The 13453-nt window shown below is 39.4% G+C and overlaps 1 protein-coding gene across 8 annotated transcripts; it reads left to right on the top strand.

Moving 5' to 3' along the window:
* Positions 1-769: 769 nt before the first annotated feature.
* LOC131330530 (uncharacterized) lies at positions 770-7458 on the top strand. 8 transcript variants are annotated; one of them, XM_058364147.1, is made up of 5 exons: positions 776-843; positions 892-1231; positions 3432-3598; positions 4115-4939; positions 5763-7458. In XM_058364147.1, the coding sequence occupies exons 2-5, from the start codon at positions 961-963 to the stop codon at positions 7305-7307; spliced, it is 2808 nt and encodes a 935-aa protein (XP_058220130.1). In that variant the 5' UTR covers positions 776-843; positions 892-960; the 3' UTR covers positions 7308-7458. The 8 variants fall into 8 exon arrangements, with proteins under 8 accessions (XP_058220129.1, XP_058220130.1, XP_058220131.1 ...); XM_058364148.1 differs by lacking the exon at positions 776-843 and adding an exon at positions 3227-3284 and having other exon boundaries at positions 1140-1231; XM_058364154.1 differs by lacking the exons at positions 776-843; positions 892-1231 and adding exons at positions 2294-2344; positions 3760-3851 and having other exon boundaries at positions 2398-3598.
* Positions 7459-13453: the final 5995 nt, after the last annotated feature.

Here is a 13453-nt window from a genome sequence, read left to right as displayed (position 1 = left end):
AACCGAAAATCATAAAATGGAGATTGAAAATATTACAGTATTATCTTTCGGAATTTTCATTATTCATTTTCAACTGAAAACCTTCATTTCCATATCTAAATCCACAGGAATTTTTTATTAAGTATGGAATTAATGTCTCAGCAATTTTTAAATATCATTTTCTCAATCTATAAATTGATTTTTATGATTTTTTTGCAAGAAAAAATTATAGTTATGATTTTTTTGCGAGAAAAAATTATTGTTATGATTTTTTTTGCAAGAAAAAAAAGTTTTGAATAGTATTCGGTAAGACAACGTAATAATTAAAAGGGTTGTGGTGATTGTTTTCATTCAAAAATATATTAGAATGTATATGAGCAACAACCTAAAAAACTACGAGAAAAAATTCCTTGGCTTCTATTTTGTATATTTTATTTATTTCAAGTAACTAATACCAAAGTCCTACAGTATTAAATAAGCAAAATAATAACTCATCTCATCTAAATAACTTTGTTTATTCATTATTGATTTTCAAATAAGCAAAAAAAAAAAAACCCAAAAGATTAAGACTATAATGGATAGGAAAAATTTAGATACAACAATTATTTATAACGCTCATCATCAGATGAGAGCCACACGTACATAAAACGAGAGATACGAATAACAACTGTATCCGAAATTTTGTCAAAATGGAGGGCAATCAAAAGTAAAAGAACGGGAAATAACTACAACTTGGGGGCTCCAATGCAAATTCCACAAATCAAAAGGAAAAAACGAAATAGGGAAAAATAACTTCTTCGTTCCTCTGCGCAGAGGCCTGCCCCTCTTCTCTCTCTCTCTCTGCCATTTCTTCCTCTAGGGTTTTTTTTTTTTTTTTGATCAGACAAAAAGGCCCTCAGGGCTCTAGGGTTTCTTCGAATACTCCCCATACAATACGCAAACACGTATAGGTTAGGTCTACGATCGATCCGTATCAAAGAAATGGATCTGGAAGTAGTGGGGCGCCACGCCCTCCTCTTCGACGACGACGCGACGGCGTCGTTCGTCAACTCCACAGACGCCCTCGTCGACTGGAACTCTCTCCTCATCGACCGCTACGACGTCCGCCACCTCCTCTCCAGCCCTCCGCCGCCCAGGCGGCGGCGCAACCCTCAGCAGACGCAGCACTCTTCTCCCCCTTCCGATTCTTCGATTGAATCCGAGCTCGATCACGAACGATTCCTCGATCTCCCGCCGCCATCCGATGAACAAGGTATATTATGAATTATCAGTGTAGGTTTATGTTTCTGTACATATTTTATTGCTATTTCCCCCCTGTACTTTGGCTGACTGCTCCCTAATTAAGGCCGATAAACGAATCAAGCTACTCGAGTTTGAGCTCATGTTTGTTTGTTAAAAGCTCATTCTATATCAGTTTGCTGTATAAACAAACCAAGCTTGAACATTTTTTTTTAAAGCTAGTTAAGTTTTTAAACCAAGCCATCCTAGCATGCTCCTCCATATTGATTGGAGTATTATTTTTGACTTGGCTGACTGCTCCCTAATTAAGGCCGATAAATGAACCCAGCTAGTCGAGTTTGAGCTCGTATTAGTTCGTTTAAAGCTCATTCTAGATTGGTTTGCTTTATTGACAAACCGAGCTTGAACGTTTTTTTTAGCTTGCCAAGTTTCTAAACCAACCTTGAACAAGTTATTAGTCAGCTCGGCTTACCATGCCATCCTAACAGCTCCTCCATGTTAATAATTATTCTTGACTTGACTAATTATTGTGAAAAGTACTCACTATCCAAATGAAACACGATAGATTATCTACCCAAGAAAACAGAGAGCCCCGCATATTTATGAAAAATTTAGGCTTTCTGGGATCGGCTCTTGGTCGGCTCAATTAAAGCTCGTTGGGGATCAACTCGTCTCATAAACAAGCTAAGATTGAACATGGTTTGAAGCTCGTTAAGTTTTCAAATCAAGCTTGAACAACTAACAGCTCGGCTCGTTTGGCTCGTTTGGCTCGTTTATCACCTCTATCCTTATTGTTAAGATCTCTATTTATGTTGGACGAGGAGTCGAGGACAGAATACTTAAATTGCACTCGAGTGATATGGTTACTACTGGTGTAGTGTTGTTCATCAGGAGTCAGGACATTTACGTTCTAAGGAAACTAATTGAAATTTATCTGTTGTGCAATTGCTAAGTGAAGAAAATAGAACACATACTTTTTCTTGCTTAAATGTATTCGTTTGTAAAAGTTGTATGAACTGTTCTTTCCCTTGTCTTGAATGGGACAGAGTCACAGAACCGTCTGTTGTGGTTGGAGTGTTGGACTGATATATTATTACCTGAGTGTTCATTTGTGGTTGCAGTCTTGGTCTAGTGAGTAGGTCTTTCACATGTTAAGGTTTGGATAGATTTATGTTGAAGTAATTACCTGGAAACCAAATAGTCAGGACTTAAATTGACTTGCTGGAAATAAAACTTTAAACTGTCTATGCGAAGGTCTTAGAATGTGAGTCAATCAGTGGCAATATGCTTAAACAAGCGAAATGGGTGATGTTCATCCTTTGGTTGGTACTTAGAGGCTAGAGCCTGGGTTCATGCATGACACAATTGATGTTCTGAGTTGACTTACTGAATTTGCTATGGTGAGTTGTTTTGCTGCTGAGGTTGTAAAATTTAGGCTCTGTTTGGAACTTGTGGAAAGAAGTGCAAAAGAAGAGAACATTTTAAAAGTTCTCCTCCCCCTGTTTGGTTCTTAAAAAGCGAAGGAAAATTTTCAAATTCCAATTCAACTATTCTCTCAATTCCTCTTCAATTTTCCTTCTTATTTCCTTAGTTACTTTCTCTTCTTTTCCCTCTCTTTCCCCAATTTCCAAACAGAGCCGAAATGGCTTTTGGCATATTATGTGCTGCCAAACGACATAAATTATTAAAATTCATCTAAACAAACGGAGCATAAGTGTTGTTATTATTGAAAGAGAAGTTTGTATCCCTTCAATAGTTTTCAGATCTTTCTTGATGGATATGGGTTAACATATTGACCTTTATCAGGAGGACATTAGTTTTAAGAAACCTTGATAGCCTAACTTACTAATATACATGTTGGCAATCCTTATGAAATTTGGTTGGGTAAAAGCGGCATTTTGGTAATGTTGTATTCTGTACTCTTGGGGGTTTGTCTGGCCTATGGAAGGCTTAGCAGACGGAGCCTAGTTTCTAATGTATGATAATAGTATATAATTCTTTGCAATAGATTTTCGAGTTTGCAGGAAGAACATCTAGTTTGCTACAGTTGCATCTCCCGGTGCCAAGTAAGATTATCTTTTCCTCACTATAGTGTTTTATATTTGATTCCCACTGGTTTCTACATTAATTTCAAATTGTTATGCACCTTTTCACACTGTTACTGCTAATACAAGTGTATGTGAGTTAATTGTGGATCTCCATTTTATTTGCAGAAACAGATGAGGGAGCCAAACCAGATGATGCAGGAGGCTATCATTATGTTGCGTTTTCCTATGGAAACACTGAGGATTCAGCTGATCAGAAGAACTCGGATGATGGACAGGGGAATTCGGGTTTTTGTCCGCCCTTCCCTGTTCCCGAAAGTTTACTTCAAAGCCTAGTAAGTAAATGCTTCTCGATTTTCTTTACCTTGTCCGTCGTGCTGGCACCTCACCTCTATAGTGTAGTTGATTTGTTAAGTATACTTACTCCATGTGGCGAAATGATGATTGTCTAAAGGTGCGTGTGTTATTCTAAGGCTCACCATGTCTAAGTTTTCAGATGCTCGGAGCAGGGTGGAGTTCTTGTGACCTAAAGGTTGCCATTCATGGGCACCTTGTTTCCTTTTGATGTCATGATCAAGGGCTGTGCAGGTGGGATTAGGAATTGTAGAATTTTGCTTACTTTAACCTGCAAAACCTTAACTGCTTGAGAGCAATGGGATGAAACATACTGTTGTAAGGTTTTGTTGCTTGATCATTTATCGTGTCCAGATATATGTCAGATTCATTGGGTTTATCTTGATATTATCTAGTAAGAATTCTGTTTCGTATTATTTTTCTGTTACTTTTGCTGTCCTATGAAATTTCCCCCTTTAAAAGAGAAGCCTTCTTTTTTTGTTTGGTTGTTTGTTCAGCCTCCAACAGAGAAGGTACATCAGATAATTGCAAGGACTGCAGTGTTTGTCAGCAAACATGGTGGGCAGTCAGAGATTGTTCTGAGGGTGAAACAGGGAGACAACCCCACATTTGGCTTCTTGATGCCTGATCATTATCTTCATGCCTACTTTAGGTTTCTTGTTGATCACCAGGATCTTGTGCAGTCTAGTACTGATGGAAAAGCTGAAACTGAGAAGAAAGGTAATACAGAGAGCAATCAGACAGATGGTGTTGTGGCTGGGGCTCTCTCTTTGCTGGGTTCTGTTTATGGGTCAGGTGAGGATGAGGATGGAGCAGATAAGGATGGCAAAGTCGCCCCAGAATCTGAAGAAATTTTGTCTGGGAAAACCTTTGATGCTAGCGATGGAACAGTTTCTGTTGGTTTTGCGAAAACTGATATCTCTAGAAATATAGATGGAAAAAATGAGGCTTTTGGCAAGCATTCAATTGTTTCCAAAGAAAAGTTTCAAATACCAAAAAGGAATTCTTTCACTTGTGCACCCAAGTCTGGAACTACAAACAGCACGAAAAAAGGTGAAACTTCCGGTTTACTTTCGACTGCTGTGGATATTTCACAGCATTCTGCTGTTTCTAACGTGTCTCAGACTGAACAATTGATTTTGGAGCCACCTTCTGAATTGAAAAAATTGGTTGATAAGATTGTTGAATTTATTGTGAGAAACGGGAAGCAGTTTGAGGCAGTACTCCTTGAGCAAGACAGCAAACATGGGAGATTTCCATTCCTTCTGCCATCTAACCAGTACCACCCTTACTATGTTAAAGTGCTCCAAAAAGCTCAAGAGGTAGTTTTCTCTTCATATACGTGTGTACCATTCTGCTTGCCAGTGTCTACCTGACAGTCTTGGGATAAGAAATGGTGTTTGAAAGGTTTATTTGGAAGTTAGGATTGATCTTCTAACTTCTTTCTGTCAAGATTTTTGGCTTTAGATTATGCTATTAATTCTCACATGTTTTCTTAGTATTAAATATATTCTCACGAGTCTTCCTTCTTAAACATAGTCGAAGAATTTCCATAACATCTTGCATCTCAGGATTTATTCTCATCTCCTGAAGTTTCAATGTTTTGCTGTATTAAAGAACTTCGTAGGGTTTAAGATTTTTTAGCATGCACATGTCAATAAACTGGTGGTCTGGTTCCTTCTTTTCTTTCTTGCGTAATATGAGGTGTAATTTACAATCAACTATTTCTCATGAGCTCACTTTTTGTTGCCTATCTAATCTTAAAATCTCTTTAACGTCAATGAGTTTTTGGGGATCTTGATCTTGAGTAGTAACAGTTACTTCGGTTGTTTGTTGTATTTTGCTCCTTGCTAGAGTGCAAATTGGTTCCCTTCTGTTGTACTCGTTATTTATTGATAAATTGAATGTACACCTATGTATGGCAGCTAAATCACGCACTTTGTGCTGTCCAGGATTTTCTGTGCTTGCACGTTACCATTTTGTGTCTGATGACGTGATGCACAGCTATATTAGAAGTTCTTTCTTCTTAATCATCCATTCCGTGAGTACCGGGGATATTTGACTTTCCTTTAGCTGGATATGCTGAGCTGCAATAATTTCCTTCATTTCCACTCTCTTATTCATGTTTCTCTATTGTATTTTCAGTTGAAGTTGATTGGCAAGAGCTTCATTTCTGAGAAGGATGATTCAGTCATGAATGGGCTGGACAAGAAAACTCGGTTATCCAAGGGAAGTGATTCTTTGTCCTCAGGATCTGCTGGTTATGACATTCCATATGATGCTGATAGGAAAGAAAAGTTTAGAATGGTAATTGGAAAGTCCAAGAAGGATGGGCAGGATCCACCTTCCCAAACAACCCAGCCTCAGTTTGGAGTTAATGTAGATGCAGCAGCAGCAGCAGCTATCCTTCAGGCTGCATCACGTGGCATTAAGAACCCTAATTTCGGATTCTTTTCAAACTCCACATCATTAAATGGGGACAGTCATGGTCGAAATAGTGAAGGTGAGATCCGAAAGTCAGGTGATAATACTGCACCTGGCTCAGTTGCCAAGGATATTGCAAAGACTGCAGCTCTTGAAGCGGCAAATGAGGCAGACTCCTCGGAAGCACACTTGACTAAAGAGCAGAGGTTGAAGACCGAGAGGCTAAAACGGGCAAAAAAGTTTGTAGCCATGTTGAAAAGTGGAGCTGCACCTGGGAAAACTGAACCATTGCGTGGCTTATCAGTAGAACCGCAAGAAACTGGGGTATCTACCTCTGGTAATTTGGGTTTTAATCTTGCTGGTAAAGAAAAAGAAGGCATTTCTGTTCCTGTTGATGCTAATAATTCAGCTAAAAAGGAGAAATTTGAGAAGTATTCTGACGAGTACCAGGAAAGGAGATCAAAGAGGAAATACCGGTCAAAGTCTGCGCTAGACAAAGGAGGACGACAAGAAGATGATGAAGACGACGACAGTGAAGATGAAGTAGAAGAAAAAGAAAAGGATCGCAAGAAATCAAGGAATAAGCACCGGTCTCGTCGATCTTCACGTGAAGAAGGCGAAGAAGAAGAAGATAAAGAGGAAAGGGATTACAGGTACGCTAGGAGAAAGCACCGGTCTCATCACTCTTCACGGCAAGAAGATGATGAAGATGAAAGGGATCACAAGGACTCTAGGAAAAAACACCGGTCTTATCATTCATCAGAAGATGACAATAAGGAAGAAGATTATGAAGACGAAAGGGTTCACAAGCACTCAAGGAAAAAGCACCGGTCGCATCGCTCATCAGACGATGATGAAGAAGATTATGAAGAGGAAAGGAATCGAAAGCATTCAAGGAAGAAGAAGCACAAATCTCATAGTTCTTCAAGACACCATAGAGACAGGCATAAGCACAAGGAGGGTCATCGTTCTTCTTCCAAGAACAAGCATGAGAGCTCCTCTGATGAGGAGCATCTTCATCGTGACAGTTCTAATAAGCATCGAAAGATATCTCATTCAGAAGAAGAGCTGGAGGAAGGAGAGATCAGTTCAAAAATGTCGGACAAATCGAGAGGAAGTGTGGCTGCTGGTGTTAGTAGGGAAGCTTCTCTGGATGTATCAAGTTCCTATCGAGATGGTAGAGCTCCTTCTCAGCCCTCGGAAGCTACTGAGGTCTCTGATGAACTCAGAGCCAAGATCCGGGCTATGTTGATGGCAAACTTGTAAGCGGTAAGTTAAATTCATTGTAATGGAAGCCTAAAATTTGATTATTTTTTTCTTTTATATTAGCTTTCAATGAATGTTTTCATAATGTTGACCTCAACAAGCTGTTAGTTGTCCCATTTCAAATGTTAGCTTGTCTGTCAGTTACTACTACCACTGATGATTTAGAGTTTGCGTGCTAGAAGGTGGGGAATGAGAATGCACAATGTTTTTGTTGAACATTGAAAGGCCTCGTTTGAGATCGGCTTGAGTGAATAAGTGGAGTTTAACCATATTGAAATTATTCGAGTTCGATTTGTAATCAGCTATTGTCTGTTGTAGTGAAATGGGGGTGGTAGCATGCTGGGGTGCAAAACCCAATTCAATTTTGTCATGGCTCAAAATTCTTGCGAGCGTGAGGGAAGTAAAGAACTGTGAATTTTATTGAGAGAATGGAGTATTTTCCACAAGAGGCGCCTTGTTATGGCTGTCTGCAGTAAGCTTGCTAGTCTAGTTCAAATCTTGCACTCTCAGAGTAATTGATTGTGTTATCCTTGATATGGAGCAAACTAATTGTGCTATACACTTAATTTTAATTTTATTGCTATTGCATGAATGTGTCGTCACCCTTTGTTTTTTTTGTTTTTTGTTGTAGTAATGCCGTTTATGTTCATTGTCTATTTTGTCGTGAAAATTACTGGAAAACTGCCTTATTTGTCGTGGAAAATTACTGGAAAACTGCCTTTATAGACTATCATGGTGTACTGCAATGAGCAATGCAAGGGCTCTAGCAAAGGAAGGAGTTCAGCCTCATCACTGTAACTCTAAGTTAACGTGCCACTATTCAGTGGTCTTTGGCACGGCCACATGGTGCCCCGAGACCTTTAACTATCACACACAATCATTTAGGGTTGATAAACTTTGTTGTTGACTCCGCTAATTGTTTGCTGGTTGTGGGTTATGAGTCACCATGTGGCCTTGTCCCAGGACACCCAGTAATATTTCCTCTATTTGGCTGATGATTCCTTCTCCAATGATGACGAAAGATGTTGAAAGGAGTGACACATCTATTAAGCGGTCACGGGCAATAAACAAACAGATGTTTCATGCTTAAGTGCACCCTGACTATGGGTTTATAAAAGATTTTTCTCTTGCGGCTTTGCCAAGAGGTTATCAAGTTTCGAACTCGTTTGCATTACTCGTCTTCATATATAGCTCATTTTCCTATTGCCACTTGATCCCAATTGCCACTTTAGTCAAACTTGTTTACCCCTAAAAATTACAAGCAGGATTTTTCTATACAGAATTCTCATTGCGAATGACCCATTGTGGTCCGTTTATTTGAAAGAGACGGAATTCCCATAGCAAATGAGCTATTGTGGGCCGTCTGAGTAATTACTGAGAGGTCTTGAGGTACTGTCACGTGGTGTCCAACACCTTTATTTCTTACACAATTTTTTACGGTTCATGGACTCGGTATTAGGTTCCGCTGAAATGTGTGGTCAAGAAAAGTGTTGAGGCATCACGTGACGGTGTCTCAAGACCAGCTAATAATTTTTCGGTCCTCTGACTTAAAATAAAAACACACACGACCCGGTACAATATCTCAGTCTGATTGGGTTTTTTTGTTTAAATATTTTATTACTAGTAAGTCAAATTTTTAACGGGGTATATCTACCAATGAAGGGTGGGTCCCTAGTTAGAAACTTGGATTTGGTAGGACTTGGCCCAGGTTCAAGTCCCCATAGCTCCTCATTGAGGCTAGCTAAACATACTTTTAATATCACTTACGCGTGGTGGGACCTTAATTTTAGCCCCGACGTAAGTGTGGTACGGTTCAGTCCCCTACAGATATTGGTGTGGTGTGACAGGGCAATACTTCTTGACAGAGGTGACGAGGTACCATACCTGCACTTCTATTTCGTGTACCAAAAAAAAAACGTGGTATGTCTATATCCATAGGAATCTAGTTTAATTAGTGTTGTTTTGTATGCGAATTCTAGTGGAAATGCCAATTTTAAAGGTCTAATAGCTTTCTTTATCATTCGATCAAGTTGTAACCACCATTATTTTCCACATTGGTGAGATGCACAAGCAACCATAATGTCAACATATCTCAGTCAAGTGTCAATTCTTGCTAACAGAAACATCTGGACTGGTTAACTTATGAGCAGTAAAGGACATTAGTTACACCAACACTTTAATTGAATTCCATTAGGCTTGGGGAGGGTTGTTCCCTCCTAAGGTATCATGTTTGAAACTTCTCAAATGTTATCAACTCCTTTGTGGTTAATTCATATAAAGCTTTACTCTGGCTTTAAATGGACCTCCTCTAGTGAACAATAGAATTGTTCTCCAATGATTAGTTAAGAATTCGTAAGCTAGTCCAGACACCCAATTAAAAGAAAAAAAAAATTTCTATACCAAATGGATTACAGTACTAAGTACTACTCCCTCCATCTTAATTTGTCGTGCCTATGTTGATTTTTCCAAAATTTAAGGGAACATTCAATTTTACCATTTAACTCCTTTGACATAATTTGATATTATTGGGTTGTTAAGGCACGTGAACAAATTTGAGTTCGATTCAAACCTAGGCAAGCTTGGTTCGAGTTTGGCTAATCGTAATTTTTATTGAGCTCGGGTCGAACTCGAGTCTGCTAAAAACTTAATGAACAAATCTGATTATTCTAATATTCGGCTCGATTTGGCTCGTTAACAGCCCTAGACTTGTCCATAGTCCTGAACCCACAAATGTCCATGATTGGGCTCGATCCCTAAACTCCCACAAGGGAAAAACCGGGATATGTCAACTGGGCTAGAGCCCATTAGCGCGAAAGTTCAATGCTTTTTTTCCGATTGATCTTTTAAGGTGTCGTGACTTTTAAGGTGTCGTGATGTCTGCCGTTGATGGCGATCCAATCTCAGCTACATCCTCTGTTACTACCGGCTGTACTTTACATTCCTGGTGCTGCTACTGGTACAGCAACTAAGGCACAGACAGCACGTACAACGCATGTTTGGGCCCGTTTTAAGTCTAATAAAAATAATTGGAATCGCTCATTTTGTTCAATATATTTTGTGTAAGGACCCTGTAAAAAATCAGCTTCATCCGATATCGACAAAAGCATTTACGAAGCATCCAAAATATCTTTAAAAATTTTCTAAAGCAATTTTGGACACTTTGTAAACGCCCTTATCGATGTCGGATGAAGCTGATTTTTTATGGACACCTTAAGAAAAATATGTTGAACAAAATGAGCGGCTTCGATTATCTTTGTTGGGTCCGAGACGGGCCCAAACGCTTGCTGTACATGTTGTCTGTGCCCCATTTTCTGTACAAGTAGCATTTCTGTTCCTGGTAAGACCAAAATAGCAAGAGGAACTCACGTCCCCTACAGTTTCCTCACAAACACAGCCCAGGTTTACAGATTAAACCTATCTGATGATCATAATGTCTTTGTCGACAGTAACGGAAAGAGGTTTGTCTGCAAATTAAGTGATCGACCTCGTCCCGGGGTTGGTTTCTACTCGAAGATCTCACGACATCCAAAGTTACTAGTCATTTTTTTTCTATTCAACCCTCTCACCAGGATTAAACTTGAACTCCCTCGAAGTAAACGCATATGCATGTCCAAGTTCGCGATGTCCACGAGCCCTCGTGATCCTCATTGCGTGATCGCGGTACAAAGCGGGGCAGATTACCAGTTTAGTTATTGTCATGCTGGAGATGCACGGTGGAGGCCTATTTGTGGTACTACTACTACTGATCAGCGGAATTACGACGACATGATATACTACAGAGGTCGGTTTTACGCTGTGAAAAAATACCATATATGATGATAACTGCATGACATGTTTCGAGTTTGCTGCCCTCCTATCGTGACTCGGACTCGACCCTCATCTGCATGGGAAAGAACAGTGAAAAGCCCGAGCAAAGCGGGCTATGGCTCTCAAAGTACGACATGATATACTACCGAGTTCGGTTTTACACTGTGAATAAGTACTATGTACGATGATAACAGCTGCATGATATGTTTCGAGTTTGCTGCTGATAGAAATCAGCCTCCTATCGTGACCCGGATTCGACCCTGCATGGAAAAGATGATCGAAATCAGCCCTCCTATCGTGACTCGGATTCGACTCTGCATGGAAAAGAACAGTGAAAAGCCCGAGCAAAGCGGGGCTATGGCTCTCAAAGTATTTGGTGGAGCTGCCCTAGTGCAGCTACTGCGGCGACAGTAGTACTTCCTAATAAATTTGACTTGGTACTGGTTATGAGAGGCTCGATGTGGAAGCCGTTTCATTGGGATATTGGTCCAAAATCTGGTTGTGACACGGCATGCATGGTTTAGGATTTTCAAGATGGATTGGACTGAGAATACTTGGAGGGAGGTAACCAATTTTGACTGCAACAATTGCAACGCCGCCAATAAAAGAAAATTAGCCTTATTTTTGGCCCATGATGACTCTCTCTCTCTCCGTGCTCGCGATCCCAATCAATGTAAAATGCTTACCTGTAACTTGTTTCCTTGGAATATATAATTTCGGAAAAGTTTACAATACACACCCCTTAAAAGGGTATACCATATGCACCTATTTTATAGTTTATTCATAACATTTTAGTGTGTTTCGTAACTTTTGTTCTAGAATTCATAGCCTTTCAGCAGTATGATTCATAACATTTTGGTGTATCTCGTAATCTTTATACGATTCGTAACTTTTTAGCAATACGATTTGTAACATTTTCTTCATAATTCATAACATTTTTGAAGGTGCATATGATACACACCCAAATAAGGGGTGTGTATTGTAGTCTTTCCCATATATTTCAACACAAAGTGTCGTAATTCGTTTTTTTTTATAATGCACGGGCCATTTCGGCCATCGGCCTTACCAATGTATCATGCAATTTTTGTTGTTGTTGTAATTAATTAGGGTTAAGAGAGTTTTAGAGAAAATTGTTCTCAAAGAGGAGAGAAATAGACTTGGTACTCAGTAGATTCTTTATTGTAGTGGACTGCTGTAGCTCCCGTTGTTGAGGGTTTTCACATATTTTTGTGCGTCTTTTTTATTTCTGTTTCACACGCGTAATTTTCTTTTTCTGCGTGATTTTCGTGATCGGAAGTTTTCAAAATCCGTAGTGACGTTGTGGATTGAACGTGACGCCCGATTCCTAACATGTGATGTAGTACATATGGGATAGCGTAACATTACTCGATCGTGAGTCCGTGACGGTGCGATGGGAAGTGCAAGTGTTTGGTCTCATGATCGATCAATCAATGTAATATGGCGGAATGTGATGACAAAATGATCACGTACGGTTCCATGCCTACAATTTCAACTTTTTGGACCATTAATTAAAGGAGAAGATAAGTATTGAGATACTAAACCCATCCGTATCATACCTCAACCCTTTGGATGCAAAATTCAACTGTATCCCAATTATCTGCATCACATGATGCTAGTAGAGTATAGTCTTCGTGGTTATATGGAAAATGTTGGCAAATGGTGTTGACCATAACATGTCGGTGGTACAGTGCATGAACCGGAGGTATCCTCTTAAGTTCAAAATTTCTCAGATGTTATCAACTCATTTAGGTCCGGCCCTACTATCATTTAGGTCCGGTCCAAGTAGGGGGTGAGACAACATCCACTAGGATTAGCCGAGGTTTGCCTAAACTGCATACTTTTTTTTTTTTTAACTAATTATATGAGGTCATCCACTCTCCTAGCCTCGCCATATATGTACAAAGATGGGTATATGCCAAGATGTATAAAGTACATATAGAGAGAGAGAGAACCAGTGAAGTTGGTAACTGTGACGATCCGAATTTTTGCATTGCCTCAACATAAATACATCTTCAATAATTATAAATCTTCAAATAAATATACATGGTGGGCCCTGAATTCCTCCAAAATAATCTTTATAACTAAAACTTCCAATAGTTTAACTCGGGTCCCCACTTAACTTGCTCCGTACCTGAAAAATATAAAAGGGCCGGGTAGTATATGCAATACGATGACAATAACATGGCTAGCAATAAGAATATGCTCAATAAATGAGGATAACAAATCAAGTAGGACCATTCTGAACGCTTTTCATTTGTAGCCTCATACCCGGCTCATTTCGATAACATGCCAAGCATCACCCAGGTCAAAATCTGTTT

This window comes from Rhododendron vialii, chromosome 6a (assembly GCF_030253575.1).
Source record: "Rhododendron vialii isolate Sample 1 chromosome 6a, ASM3025357v1".
Taxonomy (NCBI): Eukaryota; Viridiplantae; Streptophyta; class Magnoliopsida; order Ericales; family Ericaceae; genus Rhododendron; species Rhododendron vialii.
The sequence above is the reverse complement of the archived record's forward strand: the minus strand, read 5'-3'. Positions and strand labels throughout refer to the sequence as shown.